The 22,602-nt window shown below is 41.7% G+C and overlaps 2 protein-coding genes across 5 annotated transcripts in view; one reads left to right on the top strand and one right to left on the bottom strand.

Moving 5' to 3' along the window:
• The window catches only part of LOC119121673, a 296,445-nt gene that overhangs the window by 156,448 nt on the left and 117,395 nt on the right, over positions 1-22,602 (top strand). The window lies entirely within an intron of this gene.
• Positions 1-22,602, bottom strand: part of sept9b (septin 9b) — a 38,085-nt gene that overhangs the window by 15,325 nt on the left and 158 nt on the right. Inside the window, exons 1-2 of one of the 4 annotated variants that reach the window (XM_037262736.1) lie at positions 13,001-13,122; positions 4,396-5,070 (exon numbers count right to left, since the gene is read on the bottom strand). In XM_037262736.1, the coding sequence (XP_037118631.1) occupies positions 4,396-5,070; positions 13,001-13,022 (697 nt within the window). In that variant the 5' untranslated portion in view covers positions 13,023-13,122. Of the gene's footprint in view, positions 1-619; positions 767-4,395; positions 5,071-8,737; positions 8,883-13,000; positions 13,123-22,602 lie in introns of those variants that run through there. The other 3 variants (XM_037262727.1, XM_037262745.1, XM_037262754.1) reach the window with 3 other exon arrangements.

Genomic DNA, 22,602 nt, shown 5'->3' with positions numbered 1-22,602 from the left:
AGCGCACATGGAGGCGATTAACTCGAGTCACATCGGTGACTCCGCTGCCCTGGCGACACGGTGAAACTTCCTGCATAAAAGCTCAGAGGTCAGAAAAAAAAAAAAAGTAGGCGGAACTGCTGGGAAAGGTTGGAAGGGTGAGAAGCAGACATGGAAACGGAGGAAAGAGGCGGAACATCTGGCTCGGTGTACATATCTCCAGGGATGATAACAAAATCTGACTTCCTGTTGTGTTTTTGCACTGAGGCTCCGCTGCTCCCCTGTGGTGCAGATGGAGACAGCATGTGTGTGAAGTGTCTCAACACATTCACACCTTTGGACAATATCGAGAATCCAGCGACATGCATTTGTTTTTTTTGCAGGAAGGTGGGTTAAAGCTGGAACATATAAAGAGGTTTGTTTTGAAGGACGTCTTGGCCTTCTGCGTTTCCTCATGTCCATGTAAACCCAGCAAAGCTTTCCCAGCTGGACTGTCTTGCATACTGTGCAGAAATACCAAGGCCATACAAAGACACAGAGAGAGTGTGTGTGTCTGCGTGCGTGTGTTTACTTATGGAATCCGCAAGAGGAGATTAGCCTTAATCAAAAAACACGTTCTCACAGACAAACAGGTACTCACACGGAGTTTCGATTTCACGGTCGCAGCGCGTCTCGCTGCAAGATGAATCCATCTCCAGTGTCTCCATTGCGCCTCCAACTCTGTTTAACTGATGTGCTGAATGTTATAGCAGCACGAACGGACTGACAGTGATGTGCTTACGCTAGTCTCCTCACTATTTGTGACGTTCTGCAGTGAATTCCTTCCCTGATGAAGAGTAAACACGGCATCTCCAGGGGATGGGTCTTCTGGGGAATCCGTGGCCTCTTCCTGGATTAGCGGAGGGTTAGTTCCGACGGACAACAGAGAAGCGGAAGTCGGTATGTTTTTTTCGGACCACTGACCCAGTTCTGATGCTCAAAAGATCAGATTCGTTTCATTAAACGGACCCAGAACAACTCATCTAAAAGTTGTACAATTCAGTTCGAGTTGTGAAGGCACCACGACTACAGTTGTGGGGTTATGTGACAGAAAGAAAGATGTAGAAATGCAAGAGACGCTTCTATTCTCTGACTTGTTGAAAAAAAAATGTTCATTTCGTGTACATGTAGATTAGTTTTGATTTTTTTTTCCGATTGATTTGTTGTATTCACTGCAAAACTGAAGTTGCTGGTACAAAGACACAAAGAGAATAAAGACACAAACTCTTTGTCCCATTTGGGGGTTTTAGCGTATGCTCACTTCACATGTATACACACGCACAAGCAGACACACATCAAACCCCCCCTTCATGTCGGCACAAGTCAGCAGATGGCTGCACTGGGGTGCAACTGACCATCTGCCTTCCTGTCTGCAACATGCACACACACACACACAATTATCGTCTCTCCAACATCAGGCCAAACATCATTAGCAGAGCAAGTCTGACCACGTATGAACTTTTTGCTTTCCACACATCCCATTTCAATTACGACACGGAAATGCCAATTTGTTTCATTTTCCTGCCTGGACAAAGAAAGATTCTATCAAGTGAGAGTAAATGCTCCCATGAGTTGCTTAATGAGACACTGATGGGCCATAGCCCACAAGTTTTTGTTCTTTCTTGAGATGACAAAGGCTGACTGGAGTGTTTGTCGGAAGAAAAAGAGACAGATCGTAGCATTTTTATCTGCTTGGACAACATGTAACTTTAAGCATGTGGTGTTTAATAGAAATACGAAATACATGGAGGCAAGAGAAAATGGGCAAATTATTGGGGGGGGGGTTAGCGGCGGTTCTGGGATTTGGCAAACTGTCTTAAAAGGACAAAGGTCATGTAGCAGTGGTGGGAAACTTCTTTAACCTTTGACTTCTCCCAGATGCTCAATGTAAACGTCAACTTCAGAACGCCCCCGAACTTATGTTTGTTTACGTTAGCCATGCTTTAACTTAGATCTAAATCTGTGTAAAGTCGATCTTCTCGTAATATCCCCGCTTACAATGCATCGAGGTTGTTTTGTTTGCACTCCCTGAAATGAATGTGAATAGAAAAACTGAAAGGCTTGACAATGGCAGCTGCACCTGTATCATACTGCCTCCTGGTGGCGCGTTTGGGAAGTGCACTTGACTTGTGACCAATGACGTCAAAAGGCATATGTTAACGCTCTTCTTGCGGACTATGGGGACAAGCGGTATAGAAAGTAGATGGATGTTTTTTTTTTTCCTAGTGTCCTGGTTGAGGTTATTATAAAAACATTGTTTCCCGTTAGAATAATCAAACACACAATGACATTTAGAGACAGTGATGAGAAATATTTCAATTGTCTCATAAACTGTGATTGTCAACAGAAAGAATTGATGACTAAGATACTTGTTAATAGTACTACAACGCTAGGAGGAACCCACAAACTACTAATGCACTGAAAATTAGTTTTAAATCCTGGTAAACTTGTATGCAAACTTCCTTTTGTGAACTTTGGGGCAGGTAGAAAGGAATCAATCACCTCTTCACTTTGAAAAGGTCAAAGCAAAGAAGAGACAAATGGCTCCACTTGTTGCCGTCGTGATGACGTCACATTTAGGGGAATAAATCAGCACGAGATCATGTGTTTATTTGGGCAACACGAGATATACTTCGGATCTCCACATGAGCCAGATTGAATTTATTATGTACGTGAAAAAGTGAAAATATTACTTTGATTTACTGCTAAATCTACTTTGATGAAAACAAAATGATGCAACGGCACTATTTGTTGACTTTGCTACATTATTAGCGTCGTTATCAGAAAGCGCTTTTTTGCAGCACAATAGTGACGTCTCCAGAAAAGATAAGGTGCTGTTTGATGGACTGATGAACTGCAGGCCCGTCTGTCAAGATAACACATCCAATACACGTAAATAGAGCCGATATTCATCCTTGGTCTCAAGGCAGCCTCATTTATGTCTTTTGAAATGTATCCAAACGATACAATATCTTCGTACAGTTTGTGATTTCAGATTGGAAGATGACAGATGTGTTGTCAAAATACGGCACTGGGAATCCATATGATGAAACATAATGGAATGTCTCATGTTGAGCTTCGACAGATAGTTTGATGGGATCACATTAGGAAGCTGACCGACTTGGTTCACATGACCATTGAAAGAGAAAGAGGAAGTACTCCTTTTTTAGAGGAAGTGCTCCTGCGGGCGGGGACACAATCGGTTTGACGTAACCCGGAAGGAAGAGAGAGTGTGTGTGTGCATGTGTGTGTGTGCGCGAGAGCGTGCGTGTACATGTGTGCGAGGGATACATGATGTCATTTCCTCCTGAGTGAGTCAAATGGTCAGAAGAGGAGGTGACCAAAAGTAAGAAAGATAAACATACAGCATGTAAGAAAAATCTGGTCTTGTTTTGCTGATCTTTTCTTTTGAGGTCTTTTATTTTCTCACTAAGAACCTTTTGCTTGGACTCCAAATTCTACAAAATGTTTTGCTTTTATTTTTCCAGAATGAAAAATTGTTTTCTTTTTCTTTCATGATTATGCTGCAAGATTTTTTTTTCCAAGCGACATGTAAAAATCCTGATTTTGCATAGACAATGTTGACCTTGGTAAATTCAGTGTTCTTTAAATTGTCTGGCTTGAGCTACAATTAATCCAGGCCAAGAAAAGGGTATCAATAACAGCACGCAGTGATGTTTGCGGTGTCAGCATCTGACATTGAAAAGCGGCATCTGGGCATCCTCTAACAAGCTCAAAACCACGCAAACCAACCAGAGCAGTTTTGAGAAATGAAAACAAGACATGCTTCAAATAGATGTGTGTGGGTATTATATTCAAATAAGCAACATGTGCCATTTTGTCATGTCAATAGCAACCGTTACTAATGACAGTACCGAAGCCTGGAAGTGATGTCGGAAGGCAACGGGCCCAGTGCTTTCTGGTTTTCGTAGACTCTTTTTCACATTCCTGCTACTCGACCCGTCTTCCGGGATAATGGGAATAAACAGGCAAAGAGCGCCATCACACTCCTCTCCATAAAGCAACAGCTAATTATAAAATACTTGGCAGTACAGCGAATAGTAGCATGACAACACCGCTATTTATCAACCCCTTACGACAGCATTTAAAGTGTAACTAATACTGATGGCCAAGGTTACGCTTTCATAACATATCATAATAGTTTATGGATTACCATAAATGCCAGACAGGCCCGCGAGGAAAAAGACACATTTGACTTTGTTACTGCAGCCATCACGTTTAACAAACTTTTTTACTGGCGGTAAAAATAAAAAGGAGGAAAAAGGGTCGTGTTTTTTTTTTTTTTTTAAATTTAGTAAACAATTGAAGTGTTGTGATTGGAAGCAAACAATGTATTTGAATAAAAGCAGGACTTACGGTCAGGGTTGGGGGATTTACGTCCGGCGTGATTCGGTGAGGAGCATCGGAAAGTGGTGACGATGGTGTTGTGGTGAGGATTAGGATGGTGCGGGTGGTGCACTGCCGGGTGATGGCCGTTGTTCTCCGCCGGAGCTCTGGTGATGCTGATTTCAGGTTTGCGAATGTCCCCGGGACTGGGAGGCTCAAACTTGCGGGTATGACTTTGTTCCGGGGCACGGCCGGTCCCGTTAGCGTGACCGCTGCCCTCGTTACGCCGTGTCCCCGGGGAATCCGTCTTGGCAAAAGTGACTTCCCGCTTGTGGCTCATTTCCGGAGTCTTGGAGTGGCCGAGGACCTCGGGGCGCCTTAGGGCGCTGTTGGTTGAAAAGCGCATAGATGCGGGGCTCGTGGCGTCTATCTGCTTGCTGGGTGCGGCGCAGATATCGATGGACAGCTCGGAGCGGCGTGATACTGGCTCCGGAGTCTTGGAGCCTCCACCGCCCATGATGGAACGAGGCTGGGTGTAGTTGAGGTTGTTGTTGTTTGTAAGCGAGGCGGCGGTGCCCAGGTCGCGGTAGTAGATGCTGGTGGGAGACATGGCGTTACGGTGGGGGACGTTGGTTGTGCGTCTGGAACCGGGAGACAAGTGAGCTGAAGTGTCAACGTCCTCCACCTCAAAGGACCTCTTCAGAGCTGTCAGAAAAGGACAAAAAGGACATATTTCAATAGGCACAACACAAGGTCATAAAGCTAGCTAATTAAAAAGTTCATATCAAGTTCTTAAATGCCCTGGAGTTCAGGGATGGGACATCTCCCATCGCCCACAGCATTTAGTTTCAGGAAATTTACGAGTTGGTTTCTTGTGACCTTAACGCTACATCTACTGCAACACATTCAAATATGGAGTTCCATGCAAGAGCATTTGAGGCATCCTGTGTTTGCACACAATGAGCCAAGAATTGCTCACTTGCCCAGAATTTATGAGCAACACGAGCATGCATCCTTCCTCGAGCTTAGTCGTGACAGGAGAAAAGAGATGTACTGTACAAGACGAAGATAGTGAGGGATGGGACTCCCCCTTAGGGAGAATGCACTAGCTGGGAATGAATGACGTGGCATGCCAATGCCCACGAGCTGCTAACATAACGACGCACAAGCTTTAGTCATCTCCTTTAAAAGCAGCTCCCATCCAAATTGTTTATTATTTTATCAGTTTGTGGCCTCTGGTTCTTCTGAGCGTCCGTGCCATCTGACGAAACAAACTCTTCTTTTGTGAGTTTCTGCATTACGAGAATACATCAGTGTTTATTTTTAAGCTAGCATACCCCAAAACAAGAGGAACTCGCGCTTTCCCGTATGCCCTTTACAACAACGTGAACAGACTAATCTAATTTACTGCTTTAAGACGCTTCATTCCAACATGGTGGACATTTGATACAATTCACCATTTGACAAAAACAAGTGGACATCTCAAGGACTCATCCGTCAAATGAATAACAGATGTACAGTACAGCGGAACGTACTTGTACATTGACAGCTAAGGTAACAAAATCGTGTCATGAGGTAAACTTTGGCTGATGCATAAGAGAATCGTAAAGAACTCATCACTCGTGCTAAAGTGTGAATAGAAGTCATCGACGAATTCAAATAAGATCAACATTTTACAGTTAGCATAAATGCTATGCTAATGTTCTGTTAGCGAACATCTAAATGCAAAGAAAATGCTTCCACGGTTATACAGCTAACCTTAAATGTTATTTTGTCTTCATTTTGATATCTAAAAAGTTTGGATGACCTCTAGACAGGTCTGAAAGTAAATCTAAATTTGAATGGAAAACAATAACAATAAGATCACAATAGTGGGTGCCATTTTGTTATAAACATTTGTCATGGAGTAACTAGAATCTATTTTAATGCCACGTGACCATCCGAAACAGCTAGCAATGTTAGCACAAATGTTAACACTTAGGTAACCATCCCTCTCTTTCTATTTTGCTCTCATGGGAACACACTTTGACATCCACTCGAGCACAATAAAACAACTTGCAATGTCTTTAAGCGGATATTTACTCTAGTGAACTGTGCTAATTCACTTGCCAGTGTCCTCCTCACCCCAGTTTTCCTTTCATTTCCCAAATGTTGAAAAGAAATCCATTCCAAGGTTGTGGCTAGTTTTGAATCCAGCCAAAGTTATTCTGTGTTAGTCTGCCAACATTAGTCTGCAGATTATACAAGCAGAGTGAATGTTTAACAAACTCTAAAGACAACAATAGTTTAAGATCGTTTCGACACTAGTCTTTGTTTCTCTACTTAATCTATTGATGTTACACTGATCATGTAATTAGCAAATATGTACGATATGCGTTTTCACATGGTTTGTCATAAATAAAAAAAAAAGCCGCGGAAATGATTGACCTGTTCCGATGACTATTTGTGTTCTTGGTTACTTTGTGATTATACACACTCAGGCTTGAGAATAAAGCGCACAACTTGAACGCTTGACTTTGTATTTACAGCGTGTGCAGTGAAGTGCTCATGATTTAAGAGAAGATGTGGACTGGGACATTCTCCCTTTCATGTTTACGAATATAGGGGAATGGAAAAAGCACGCATCTCCAAGGCGATCACTCAACTGTGATGCTATGTTTTCCCTCAAGGCTTTTCAATGTGGTCAACTAGATAAACATGGAAATAGGTTTCCAATCATGCGAGCATGATTATTACAAGAACGGTACGAAAAGTGAGGGGATGACAGATCCGATGAAGGAATATTGTTCCCGGTGAAACGGCATTCCCAGACTATGAGCTAGAATGGAGCGATTCGGTCCATGGAGGAAGCTCATTAAGAACACTGTTGGACTACCTTTTACAAATTGACGTACAGTGTCTCAAGTCGGAGAATAAAGCAGAAAGGTTTTAGTGGTGCTTCAAAAACAGAAAAATGGCAGCAGGTGTGGTTTCACTGTACTTCACGGTTATTTGTCGTAATACACCCCATGTGTTAAGTTGTTCAAGTATGAAGTGAGAAATGCACAAAGAATATATATGCAATTACATAGTGTATTTTCTTGACACTAATACACTCTATGTGCCCACACAAAAAGTTGGCATAAGAATAATCACAAGATAGAAACAATGGAGAAGTTGAAAAATGGTTCAGGCCAACCTTGTTGTCATAATCTCCTATGAAATTCTAGACATCAGGAAGATGAATCCTCATGCGGTGCAAACCAGCAAAAACAAACTGTATTCGGCAAGCCAAGGGCAGGCGATCGAAAGTATTTCGCTTTGTCAGACGAATCCTTGACACCCCATATCATCACGTGCTAACTACTTACTGATGCCCTTGTGAAGAACAAATTTGGACAAGCCACATGAAAAGATTTGTCAGGTCGGGTCGACCCTCAGAATGGAATTTTGCCCATGTTCTGGATGAAGATGGACGACGTGTGAGGTAGGTTGCGTGCAGATCCTGGTAGCAGATGTTTAACCGAAAGGTTTCAATCGCTAAGGGGCAATAGCATTTCTGATGGATTTTTTTTTTTACTTTTGCTAACAAGATAATCCGGCCAGCTGTTAAATGGTGCTCGGCCACAGGCGACAACCTTTGACGAGTAATTTTATTTTAGATCATGTGCTTTATACTTATGTTAGTGTTTTTGATTATGTGTTTGGCCTTTTATTAAATTGCTTCTTTGCTAACATTTAATGCAAGACCAATTGTTTTTATCCTACTACTTGGTGTGCAGTATTGTTTACCTTTTAGCATGGCACCCCACAGATGAACAGGATAAATAACAAAAGCTACCAAAGTCTATACGTGAGCCCTTCTGTTCATAAAAACATGAATGAGGGACTTTGAGGCTTAAGACCAGCTGGAGGAAGTAAGCGTGGCCGGAGGAGGAAAAGGAAAAAGGTAAAAGAGGGAGAAAAAAAAAATAACTGACAAAAGGAAACCACGTTGGTTCCACAAACAAAGGAGACGTGAAGTTTGTAAAAGTACACATCTTTTTTTTTGAGGGGGAGTTGCTTCAGACTTTATCTTGAGCTACTCTCTCGAAAGTTAAACTGATTTCATTTTAAATTCAATTAAGATGAAAACGTGACCAAATTGGGTCCGGTTGTCAACCTGTTTTTTGATTGTTTTGTTAAATCAATCCGTTGAAGGTAGGCTAACCACACCCTGAGGCACATCATGTATAAGATGCTTGGTGGTGACATTGGAGAATAAATGGGGGGCAAAATAAAAACGTGGATTATACAATCAAATCTGACAATCAAGAGTCATTCGAATAAACATTACAATCACGTACATGCACACATTCTCCTTATATCAAATCAATTCTGAAAGAACACAAACCTTCAAAATCTGAAATTATTCCCTCCAGGTGTGAATTGACTCCTGAATCCGACATATTTCTCGCGTTGGTTGCTCGTGTCCAAATGGTGGCAACAAGTGTGTCACACGCCCACAACTCTTTAACAACCCCGAACTTGTGGCTTAGAACTACTTTCAAACTTTGGAGAATAAACACGCACGCCTCCTCCTTCTTCCTTCTTCTCCCCTCCCTGCAGAAGACACACTCCCCTCTACTCCCTTCATGTGTGTGTGTGTGTGTGTGTGTGTGTGTTTGGGTCCTGTATATCAACATTATGAGTAGCGTATATCTAATATAACTTTGTTTATATTCACGGAACACGTGAGACCTCCATGGTCAAATGTCCAAAACGTACATGGACAACGACACATTTATCCCCCATTAGGCAGGAATAACACGGAAGTAAAAAATAATAAATAAATGTAAACTTGTAACTTAAATCATAAATCATCTTTCAAATCATTGAAATGAATAGGCTGGTCATTAATCCAATTTGCCCCCCCCCACCCCATTACAGACACCATTAAGGACTTATGCCATTGAATTGTGTACTGGTGTGTAAATTAAGCCTTCTACAACCTACAATCAGTCAAGATCTCCTTCCTTACTGCCAAGGCTCTTCAAGTACTGTAATGTATAGATTTAAGTGTCATTTTTCACCAAGGGGCCCCCATAAGCCAGCCGGCATGTTAATTAAAGTGCGCTCCCTTCAGCGGTTGCGACTTTCTTGTAAAAACCAGAGTTGACATCCTGGTAAAAGTTGACATTAAACCAGGACGGCGCCTCAAGGCAATGAGTCAAATTCCAGCACCTAACCCACTTTTTGTTATTGGGCCAAATGGAAATGTTGGGCTTGAGGGGCACATCCCAACAGGTCAGGGCTAGTACAACACTGTCAACAATTGTTTTTGGGTCGATGAGAGCACTGATGTTGTCGATGTTGACAACTAAATACATTACTAAAAGTACTAAACGTCAAAGGGTTAATCAAATCTAGGTTTCTTGGAATCCGTGTTTTATCAGGCAGTAACGACAAGTGTGGCTAAAGGTTTAGGCGTTTAATGTGATGTCGCTAACTATATATATATAGCAAGTGGCTAGGAGATTTTTAATATGTTGTTTTCCCACATTGGCTAAAAGGATTCATGAAACCCAGTCCAATAATGATTTTTACTGCGCACCAAAATTAACTAAATACAACATTATCATTTGCTTTGATGCTATGCTAACACAACATGAGCGACGACCTGACTGGTCCACCAATGAACTACCAAAGTTGATCTTCTGGTTGCACAGGCAAATATGATTCGTACTGCCTAACTCTAATTTGTATATGACCTGTCATTTACACGGAAGGAGAGTATTGATGGCCCATATTAGCCTAACGTATATGGTCATAGTCAACACTCAAAGGAAAGTCAACACACCCCAACACGGGAAGCAGGCCCGTCCGTCCACTCCCCAGACTGTTCTATCTAATCACCATTGATTACACAACACAACAGTCTTCTTATGGCAGAAAAATGCAAGCAGTCACAGCTGGTACCTTTACAGGCTGCAAGAGTCCATTTGAGGCAATAGTTCTATTCTAGTTTTAGGCTAATAAAACGCTAAAGCAGGCCAAGGGCGACACAGGGAAACATTGTGCGTTTACGGCACAGTTGCAATGGAGGTGTCACTGGATGAGGAACAGAAAAAGGTGCTGGAAAAGGAGGGAGTTAATCACGGAGAACATCTGTCCCTTACATTTTTGACATTTTTCTTTTTTTAATTAGTGTGCACATAACATATAGCACAGATCCTGCAGCTGCACATTTATAACTTGTGCATTTAAGCCGGCGCACTGCACGTGCTGGTAAAAACGTAGTCGACAACATAGTATTTATAAATACAAGTATATAAATACACACTGTACTTAGATGCATCAGAGTGTGTGGCCCATCAGTAGCAATGCCAGTTTAAAGTGAGTCGTGTTGTAAAAGCTGTGCCGCAGTGTTTGGGAGGACACAATTAAACCAAAAAAAGACAGTGTGAGAAATATACACGATAGCACAGCCAGTGTATTTATGTCAACATGGTCACACATTAGTGGCTGCAAGGCAGCGGTGAATGACAAAATGAGGAAAGGTTCCATAACAACATCTGGAGACGCATGTGTGTGTGTGTGTGTGTGTCTGATGGCTGGAAAGATTTGGCATCATTTATTTGTGCTAAGGAATGACACAAAAGTTGGTTACATTAGTCATTATTTTTTTAAGTAGTTAAAAATGAATGAATGAGGGCTTAGCGTCTATTTTTATAAAATTGAATAATAATAATAAAGCTTCTCGGAGAAATTATTTTAACTGCAGTGCAGGCTTATTGTGTAAAATTGTATTGAATTATTAAGACCATAAGTATATTTTTAAGAAGTTACTTTATAGCAATGCCACAATACAAAGGGACAAGCTCAAAAGGGGATTAAAACAATATTAGCTATAATAGACTTAATTACCATGAATTTGCTATAACACTGATACCATGTGGACAATTAGTGCACACATTATACGGTACATTAATGTTTCTAATTGATTTCATTCAAAGGTGTTTTGAACTGACGTTTTATGCATAAACTGAATTATAAGCTTTTAAATATAAATGATGAGGAAATGTTTCCCCAAATTGCCTGTAATTGGATATCTTTGGTTATTTTCTTCTCACACCTTCAGCGGTCAGCTGAGGGCGTTCCTCTTACATCCCGACGCTGGAAAATATCACCTGACCTGTCACACACATTTATGTAAAGGCCCCATTACTCACTATACTTCAGAAATGAGCTGGGAAATAAATGAATATGACGCAGCAGGAGGGCGAAGGCGCAAATGTGAGGCGTTGACTCCAAAAGGATATCCTCTACACCTCTTTTATGGAACATGCTGAACTTCCTTGATTTCCTTCATTCTGAGATCGTAACTGTTTGAGATGCTTACGTGGAGGCTGCAAGTCTGGGATAGTTTCTGAGTTCTTTCAGTCATCGAGTGGCTAATTGGGGTTCTTTTGACATGTCATGTGATCATGTCATATTAATGCAATTTGCGATATGTATATAAACAATTTACTCAAATAGTGGAATAGTAATCATTCTTTGCAGAAGACAAAGAATATATGACCGTTATCATTGTCATATTATTTGTCTACATGTGTTGCGGTATCGTTTGAGGTCTTTTTTTTTTTTTTTTTTTTTTTCTTAAACCAGTAATCCACAACATTTTTTTTTTTTTGGCCAAGAACGGGTTGATGATGGTGTTTTTTTTTTTTTTTTACCCATCACCATCCTTACCAAAAACTCTCTGTGAATGTTGCTAACTATAGAGATATGGTGGCCACCTAACCATTGATCATTCTATACATTTTCATTTTTAAAGTAACTTTGAAGCTAATGTTTAACTTCTTCTAAATACTTTACAAAACAACCAGTGCCGCAGAAATAAAAATGAAAAAATCTGCTGAAAGGTCATTGTCATGAGTCATCACAACAGGAGCAAACAGTGTAGCTGAAAGAGCAGCAAAAAGATAAACGCTAATCTTAATCGAACAGATCATAGGAATTAACACAGATGTTTAAAATTTAAAATATGAATCACTCTCAGGCATCCTTTCAGAGAAATAAATGATGTTGGATAACAACACTGACACCATGTGGACGATTTGCGCACACGTGACAAGCGTTGTAGTCTGTTCAAGTGATTTAAAGCGTTTTATCCACATTTGAATTATAAACCAATTTGTGCACTGTCACTCAGCATGACGTCCGGATTAAATCAGACTAAAATTGTGGATTAGGGCTCAGCGCAGACGAGCCGCTGTTCCACGCATTCAGAGTTACAGTTTGATGACACAACCAAAGCATCCCAAGACTTGCAAGATCCTCCTTCAAAACCTCTGACATCTGCTCCTCTCTCTCCTCCTTTGTATCTTAAAATAAACCATCTGCCGCAATTCATCCAATCTCCTATGGAGGCATGCGGATTTAACGCAGTTTGTATATTGACAAGCACAGCAGCCGGCGCTCCGCACGAGAAGATTAAAAGTGGTGCTGGTGACAGCGAGGCGATGGCTGGAGTTTGCTGCACATAAGCTAGTTATTCGGAGATGGTGGTGCATGCGCTTTTTAAGATCGAAGAATACAAGAAAGGCATTCAACCAATCCCATTTTGCCTCCTCTCGTGCAAATAGTTATGGAGTGAGAAATGGACTGCACTTACTGGCTATTCTGGCTCGCTCCATAATTCCACCTCAGAGAGCCACTTTTTGGACTAAGACTCTCCCTTCCTTCATGAACAACTTCCCCTTTTCATGCCCCGACCGACTGACTCCTGCTGCCCCGTCACCCTGTCCCCCCCCCTGTGCTCAACCCTCCCCTCTCTCCTCCCTCTGACTTCCTCCAACTTTTAATGTCTTCAGTCTGTCAGGGTAACAACTGACGTCGGCGGGCCATGTGCGACTCATATGGAGTCACATTTTGATTGCTTTCTTTAAGCTTTTGCTATAGTCAACACCAAAATGGCTTTATGCTCATATTGATGTCAGTGTTGAGAAACACATGGTCAGAACCAGTGCTAAGGTTTGAATCTCAGCTCAAGCTTGGAGTTTGCATGTTCTCCACAGCTGAAATAAAAACCAGTGTATTCATCGGGCTACAACTTGAGGTGTCAGCCACTAGCTTGCAAGCTAAGCTTGGCGTTCCTCGTGGTGGGCCTCGCTTGGGAATATAAATAACACCAAAATAGTCTGTAAAGTGCAGCATGAGGGGAAATTCAATTTGGAATTGAGTGAATACTCTGTTGAAGATAAAGAGGAGCATTTTTATCGTTGCCTTTTGTTGGTTCTGATGTAGCAGATGTTGTCCTTGTTGCAAAATAGCCACTGGGACACTATTTATGGACACACAGCAAATAAAAAAGTGACTGCATCAGCAGTTTTTTTTTTTTTTTTTTTTAAACTGTGTCCTCGCATGAGGGAAAATAAAAGAGGAATCATGTACTGACAATATTCAGTGGACATCAGTGCTGAGGTCTTGCTTAGATTCACTCTCTGACCCCATTTACCAGTCAGAAGGGGTCAAAGGCCGCTATAGAGCCTCACTCTCATTGGGGAACACAAACTGTTGAAGAAAAAGACACAGGATATTGCTTCCTCTTCTCTTTCAGGAAACATTCAGTCAACACGTGTTCTAGTTGCACAACTATCCGAACAAGTGTGATTAAGAGTGAATCTCAACTTTAAATGGCATGAAGACAAATGGAGAAGATCAAGATCAAACAAATGGACTCCCTCCCTCTTCAATCCTGGTGTTCATTCAGACATCGGAGCAGTGATGTGAGGCAGAGCAGAGGAAGCAGATTAGTTTTTTTTTTTTTAAGATGAGCCTGTGTGTATGTGAACCCAAATGACGTGTGTGGGGGGGAAGGCCATCGTTTACAGATACTACTCTCGTTTGAGTGTTTATGCTACAATAAGACCATTGTTCAATTCCAGCACGCGTGTCTGCTTGTGACACGACAGTGTCGACATTGTCTTGGCCAAGTCTGTGTGTGTTTGTGTCGTCACAATTGCTCGTGTGGCTAATCAGCCGGTTGTGTCATGGTGTGACGATGTTAAACTTGAACAAAGAGAGAGATAGACAGGATAAGTCCTTAAAAGGCTCCTCTATGTAGTCATGTCATTTTCTAAATGTTTTATTCAAATGGACAATTTATTTTGCGTTTGTTGTGCTAAGAATGTGTTAAGACACATTCAAATTGTGTTTTTGTTTTTTTTAAAGTAGAAATCAATTGACACGTTTTTCTGATTCCCATCCCCGTGGAAAAAATGGCTAGTGGCTGTATAGGGATGACATCATTCCCATCTGGTTGTACGCTTAATTTTACTGAGCATCTTAAAGAGGGGGTCTGCCATTAAAAAAAAGACTGTCATATTTAGTCAAACTGCCAAAGGTACATAAGGAAAATAATCTGAAAATAATAGCTCTGTCTGGTCCCATCTGGTGCTTCAGCAAAAAAGAAAACACCAATCAGGGACAGAAGTGTCAATCATTTATTGCACACATAGCGAGCCCACCACAGCGACCTCGCACTGACCTGTTACCCTGAGCTTTGCTGAATCTATGGTGAAATATCCACTTCCATATTTTTTTTTAATGCTAATAACTGTGCATAAGCCATGAAAACAGAACGGAGGCACCTCGAGCAGATGAGAGGGGTCAGAAGTAATGCAGAATTAACTTTTTTTTTTTTCAATTCTAAATCATTGTAGATTCAAAAAGTAAAACTTCGAACTGATAAAAATTTGGTGTTATAGCAACACATCATTATATATCCAGTTAGTCATGTGATCAACATAGCAATCTTGGTTAATGTCGGCTCGTTTACACTGCTAATGCTAGCATAGAATTGCTAGTGCTCCTATTTTGCTGATGCAAGGAGTTTTTCTTTTTGTGACTATCTTAATTACACACTTAAATAACCACATGACATTATGAATGCCCATCTTTCTACGTTGCTGCACTTATCACAAATAAGCGAGGGTCGTAGCTTTGGTCCGACTCTGAAGTGAGTTAGGGCAAATCCAAATCTTGCTAACAGTTTGAACACGACAAACTCCCTCTTTAACAGACAGTCAGCCGATAATCAGGTTGCCCGCTCTTGTAAACAACATAATTCTTCCTCCCTCACACATACCTTTCATCACCTGCACACTCCATCATTCCAACCAGATCGAGGCTCACCCTCCCACCGCACGGAATGGCTACGAACAATGAAATGAACACCCGCTGAACATACTCTGCATTCAACTCACATGACTTGACAACGTATTCATCATGGATGATCTTCTGAACACACACACAGATGATCAGAAATTCACTTTCCAGCACATACGCTAAAGACGCAGCCTATATTTGCAGTCACTGGGGCAGATGGTCATGAGGCACAGACAGTCAGTCACGTGTGCTTGTTCAATCATGCAAAAAAACACACACGCCCGCTAAAAAGGGTTGCATAGCACACACTGACCGACTGAGTGAGTGGATGGTGGGCCTTGGGCTGCACATTAATGTAAGCCCTCACAAAAACGCGTGACTCCAACATGCTATATATAGTTATGCAAGAGTGGAGCATAACAACCGGGGAAAAGAAAAAAAAGGCACCAGCACGCCAGCGCCCACTTAAGGGATGCCTGCCAGCGATTGATGCATGGCAAGTCTTGGACGTCTGTAAAAAGTCAAAAAAGTGGAAAAGATGGGGGAAGAGATCTAAATTAATTGGTTGGTTCTTTCATTAACAAGCAAGCAACGTGTTGGTTGATGGAGAATGACACAATGTTTTCAAACTCAAATGCTGCTAGACAGTTTGATGAGAACAGTGGAGCCTTAAGAACCACACTTGTATGTGATCTGATGAGCAATAAAACAAGACGAGCAGTGTGATGCGGTGCGGCCAGCCACAGTCGGATGACCTCACCAGAGCGCTACGTGCCCCCACCCCCTCCCATCCTCACTACCCGCGTCTTCGTCATACATTGCAATGCACGTGCTGCCAAGAGAAAGAGGGGGGAGCACGGGGAGGCGCTGTCCTCCTCGTTTGCTCCACATCCAACCTGGGGCAAGTACAGAGGATGACAAAACTCTTCACATCACTCATCCACCAAAGAAGCCAAATTTAGAAGCTAACCCTGTACGCCCACGACTGCGCTTCCTTAAGAAAATAGCTGTCCTGCATGTTGTTTAGTGGCTTCATAATTCCTCGTGGTGCCATTATGGCAAGTTTGTACTAAATCTGGAATCAATTTCAAGGATTCTGAAGTGCATCAAAGATGATCAAGGATAAGATCCGAATGTATTGTGATTTTTCAATCTGACCTTCCACCTGACTGAAGACAGTCGCACAATGCTGCATTTTGGAGAGTATAAAGAGTCAAAAAATATATTTATATATCATCCCAACCCAGCACAAAGAGCCAAACATCAAATGCATGGCAATTCTATCAAATATAAACTATTTGAGTTCTTCATAAATGAGTGGCAACTGTGTAGCTGTGGGCTTGTTCCACTCTAGTGTGCCATGCAAAATGCAAATTAGAGGTTCCAGAATCAAGATGGCAGACACCTCCAAAAGTGGTTGAGAGCAGCCCAACCAGCCTTAGCAAGCGGTGGTGGATAAACATCTACCACAGCAGTAGCGATCCGGAAAAGAAGACTGGAAAAATACCAAGAGGCTGAAGGAAGAGCGAGAGAAATTGTGGAAGGTAAAGGCAACAATGAAGCCTGAAGGAGAATAGAATTTTACAATAAATGTAAATGTGCTTAAATCACAAGCAGCCTTTTCAGATTCCCCAAAAAGTGAAGACGTTTCAGGGCTGATAAAGTCAGCATGGTGAAGAAAGGCCACATCATTGCTCATGTTGAGTCAGCAGCTGGCACCGTGTCCAGTCTACGCCGAAGGCCAACCAGCCGACGCTGGGAAATATACAAAATTAGAACCAACTCGTGACCCTGTTCCTTGTCCCACACACACATATACAAAATACGAGCAGTGCACGCGCTCACGCAGCGTATCTAATCAAATCCAGTCGTAAAATACGGCCTCCTTTTCAGCCGCAACTATAGGCTCCTCTTTTTTGCACTTTGCTGACAATTGAAATCCCATCATGAGGTCAGTTGGAGCGTCGAGCCAGCCGCAACGTCGGTTCATCACGGTATGGCCGTGCTGCAATTGACATATTTCCTTCGCGCCATACGGTAACCATTAGACGCAAAACGCAGCTGGCAGAACAACTTGCGTAAAGTAGGGGTTCATCAAACATCACTTATAAGATTGAGGAGGTTTCTGGTTATAAAAATACTTTGACACCATTGTGGACATTGTCACAATCATGGTCAGATTAGGAGAACAACAAACAACAACACTGATGACTTGACGGGATATTCGAATCAAAACCGTTTTACGCACTGAGGTCAAAAGGTCATCTGCTTTCCGTCCACACTAATACAAGTCTGTTTTATATGTGGCTCTTTCTTCTCCATTCCAAAATTCTCTGAAACATCAGTTGCATAGTTTCTGCGTGATCAAACAACAAACTATCCAGTGAAGAGCGATCAAAATGAATTTTTCCGCTCGCGCAGAGATGATGATGCGAAATAATTAGCTCATGTAATCACAAGCCATTTGAATTAAAAGCCCATCAATCTCGACTTTATCTTGTGATCCCAACCTCAAAGCTCCTATAAAAATCGCCACATCAGCACGAGGCCCCACCGCTTCACCTCCAACTCGGCGTATGTGCCCGAAATTGAAAGAGGGATGATGCTGGAAAAAGAAAGAGAAGAAACAGAGAGTTCCTGCGGTTCCTCGTGGCTTCAGCACTCTATAATCAGCATGCCAAGCCCCTGATGTCCAAATCCACCACTTGGACCTCGACAATCTCCACACACATGTGCCAGTGTTTGCGCGCGCACACGCACACACACACACACACACACACACACACACACACACACACACACACACACACACACACACACACACAGACACACACACACACACACACAAACACAAACACACACATAAGCTCTGCGGTCATCTCTGCTCATGTGGAGTTTGGCTTCGGAGCACGCCCGGAATGGATTGTTTGATGAGCGTGACAGGGGAAGTGAATCAAATGACGAAGTCGGAGCCCAAATCAATACCTGAGGAAGACTTTGGGAAAACACAAAGACGGCAAAGTGGGGAAAGGCCAATGTATCGGAAACGTACTTGAAAGATGGGTTTCTGGACAGATGTTTCTCCTGCCCCTCCCAGTTGGAGGGTCACAGCTCAACTGAATCAGATCTAGTTCCTTCTTCCCGCCTGAAGAATTGATCTTGCGGTTTGATGGTTTATCCTGGTTTTAAAAAGTAAAATTTTAATGACAGCTAATCCTGGCGCTCATCAGATGAGCTTTTTGAGTCTGACCTAAAAATAGTTCATCAGTCATAAGACACGGTTACTTATTTTGAAGAATTTTAAAATTAATATGGATTTTTAAATGTATTTATTGTGTTCAATGGGGGAAACAGAATTGTTATTTTCTCAAATATTTTAAAATGGTGATTTTTAGCGTCGTAATATTGAAACTGTGACACTGCAATATTTTCACTCAGTTATTATCATACGGTCAGAATTTATTATCGATTGTGCCCAATCATAAATGACCCATGCCTGAATGTAACCAGTAAATCTAAATCTTTCTTTCTGTTTGTAAACAAAGTCTTGGGCTTTATGTTTATGCCAAATCATTAGCAAACGAGGGATGAATTTATATACTTGCCTCACCCCTTCTAATTTTGAAGACTATAATTTACTTAATTTAGCGAAACTCCCGCTCATTGTCAACTACTTCCGGGTACTGAGAGTCCGTTATAAACATCACACACTGTCCATGTTATAGGCAAAATTATACACTATACAACCGTAACCGCGTGTATCATATTCTCAAACAATAATTAGCTCAGAATCGCAAGTTCTGCTAAACATCTTTTAAACAGCTTTACTCACCTGAAACACACTCAATGGCGGTAGTTACAGTCAAGACCCGGCGAAACTCCCGCTCGCTGTCAACTACTTCCGGGTACTAAGGACCCCCCGTAGTTGTCCCAGGTGCCTTATTAAAATCCCCAAATATTCGCCACTGATACAATACAGTACTATTTGCATATAACGGCATATAACGTGTTCAGAAACATACTCTCAAAGTAATTAAAAAAAATAATTAACATGGCGGGTGAGTATGAAAGTCCATTCAAATGTCCCAAAAACCACCATGGGCCCCACATATGATTCCCAGAGATGAACCTATGGCCTTGTTCTTTTCAACAGCCATTCATTGTACACCTCATTCTTTGGCCTTCTTGTTAATTGTTTGGCTCATCTCTGTTTTTTGGGCTGCTGCTGACATCCTTGCTTACTGCCTCTGTTTTGCGTTTGCCCGTGGGATACACTAGATTGCAAGTCCACTATCTGATCTGAAGTTTCTGTCTAGACAACTGCAATCCATGTAAAAGATACAAATGATGCAGAGCGTTCCGATCCTCGAGGCGTTTATTTGGAAGAAGCTCGAGACAAGCAAACGGTGAGATGTTCTGATGTTCACATTTAGGTTGATGTTAATTGGGGCAAAAGCAAAACCGGAGAACGAAAAAAAAAAAAGACACTCGTTTTAATGGCGTTTGTGTGTTACATCAGGTGTTTTGTCTAATGAGTAAAGTCCTTCACGACTGGCTGGCTACTCGTCACGCTAAGCAGCAGCGACGTGACCCGTTTACATCCTTATGTTATTTACACGTCGGAACGTCACGATCCACTCGCTCTATTTTTAGACACGGTAGCACATGATGTCACACTCACATTTGCATGCATGTGCGCTCATCCGTAAGGATTTGTGAGACTTGAGAGGAGGGGGGGTGCACACTTCTGCAACCACATGGTCTCAGTTTATTGACACTTCCTCTGAAAGTCACATTACGTATCTAGTTAAGTAGGACAAGCAATATGACAAAATGAATGGACGGATCCTATGGTAAAAAAAAAGTACGAGCAAATACGATGTGTCATTTCCTGGAGGATTGAGATAATAGCTGAGCGAAAAAGTTATCAACTCCGGATGAGATGAATTCAACTTTTGCCCGGATGCAAAGTATCTCCAGCCGGCCTCATAAGAATCGCAGACACAAAGAGCCTTTTGAATTCGCTGCTGACTAAAGAGGAACGATAAGAGCAGTTTAATCCCAATAGATGAGCTCAAGCACGGGAGGTTAAGGTGATAAGAAGAATTTCACGACCCACCAAGTTTTGGCAGCTCTACTCGAGATTGTGAATCAAATCGCAGTGTGGTGGCAATCTAAGGTCAATGTGTGAGTCACGCTGAAGAAAATGCAGACATTGTGGGAGAGAAAGAAAGAACTGTTTCGACTCCCTTTCGCCTGCAACTACTCTATTGGCGTCAATGGAGGGAGCATGACAAAGGATTCATTGAATTTGCACATTAGTTTAAATTGTTTTCAATTTGATTCTCAAAACACTAACTCATCAATTTTCTCCATTAAAATCAATGTAAACGCCATTAATCCATTCAAGCCTCTGCCACCAAAAACAAATATTTATCATGCGTATTAATGAGGAAAATAGCTCTCTGAAGATATAACAGAATTTTTCATACTTCTCCCTTCAAGAGATATATTGTACTTAACACTCAGCTCCTCTCTCAGCTTCTCTGTTCAGCAGTAATACTAGTCATTCAATCTTCACAGAGGATAAATAATAATAATCATGTCTAACTGCTTTCTGTTTACAGTAACTGAGACAAACTAATATATAGTAAGGTTAGTATTGATTAAAATAATTAAATAATAGTAGCAATCATTTTTGACATGAGCCTTAATTCACAGCAATGCAGCTAACTTTGAGTCTGTTTTCTTTCCAAATATCTTTTCCACTGTCACCACATTATTTTTGCTCCAGTGTTCACTTGAACCTGCAGGTCAACATCAAGAACACTCTTTTACAAAGTGGAATAAATCCTCATAACACGCTCCCCCGGGCAAATGTCCAACACAGAGAAATATATTGAAAGCTGAGGACAGGCCATGAGACAATATAACACAGTGGACTGTGATCTCTCATGCGTTGAAAGAAGTGGGGGGGGGGGGGGAGTCAAAGAAGCGCAGTGCATTCACTCGATGAATCTCCCTGTTCATTCGGGGTCACTGCAATTCAAAGTGGAGAATGACACGAGTCCATTTAGCTCATCAAGTCAAACCAGGTCCTGCCATCAACATCCAAAAAAGACTTTGCGATATAAGTGGAAGCAAATATGTGGGACTGCGATGTCATTTTCGGTCCACAGCAATGAATGACTGAGCAATATTCTCTAGGCCTGGATTTCTCGGTGCCCTTTTTGCGTCAAAGAATCTGCTTGTGCCCGTCTCAGCTGGAGCGACCCCTTCCCAAGAGTCTGTCTTGTGTGTTCCTAAATGTTGTCCATGCAGATGGGGCCCAGAAGGAACGTTACTCAAAAATCTGCATTTTAGCAATCATAATTTATGTTTAGATCAAATCAATCAATCAATCAATCAATCAATCAATCAATCAATCAATCAATAAATAGTTTAGCCACTACTATATAATCGCAAGGCACTGCTGTATAATATGAATTTGGTCAATACGCTCTGCTATTTTATCAGAATACTCTACGTCAATCTTCACTTGTTTATTCCACTCGCAAATCGTCAAGAAAACCAGCTATAATATTTTTGGGGGCTTCACTGTAGAATTTTTAAACCTTGAAAGAGTCAAAACATTAGAAGCCAAATATGGCAGAAAATATATATATTTTTTAAAAGTACTCAAATATTGCATGTCACACAATGCTATGAAATGCATGTAGCGCTTTTTAGACCAGCAAAAGTTCGAACTCATTTGCCCTCAATGCAGTTAGGTCGGTACGTAAAAAAATGTCTGGGGAGTGTGATTGTCCATCCTATGCACAGTCCAAAAACTTCCATACACAAAAGCAGAATACTGTGAGAGCACAATGAGGCCAGAGTCCCTGAGGGAGCCGGTGCATCCACAGAGAGAAAAAAAGGTCATCTGGGATGAACATCTGACTTTAAAAGCCAGGGGACCTAGTGGCGCACCCTTGGGTGCTTCATGCACAACTGTCCTCCAAAATACTCCCAAAAGAGATACACTGACCAAAACCAACTTTTAATTGAGGCTTTACTACAGACACAAAGACAAGATAAAATCTCAACAAATCATCAGAAATAACACAA

Source organism: Syngnathus acus, chromosome 1, assembly GCF_901709675.1.
Source record: "Syngnathus acus chromosome 1, fSynAcu1.2, whole genome shotgun sequence".
Lineage (NCBI taxonomy): Eukaryota > Metazoa > Chordata > Actinopteri > Syngnathiformes > Syngnathidae > Syngnathus > Syngnathus acus.
Note: the sequence above shows the minus strand (reverse complement) of the source record. Positions and strands in the feature narration are given on the sequence as shown.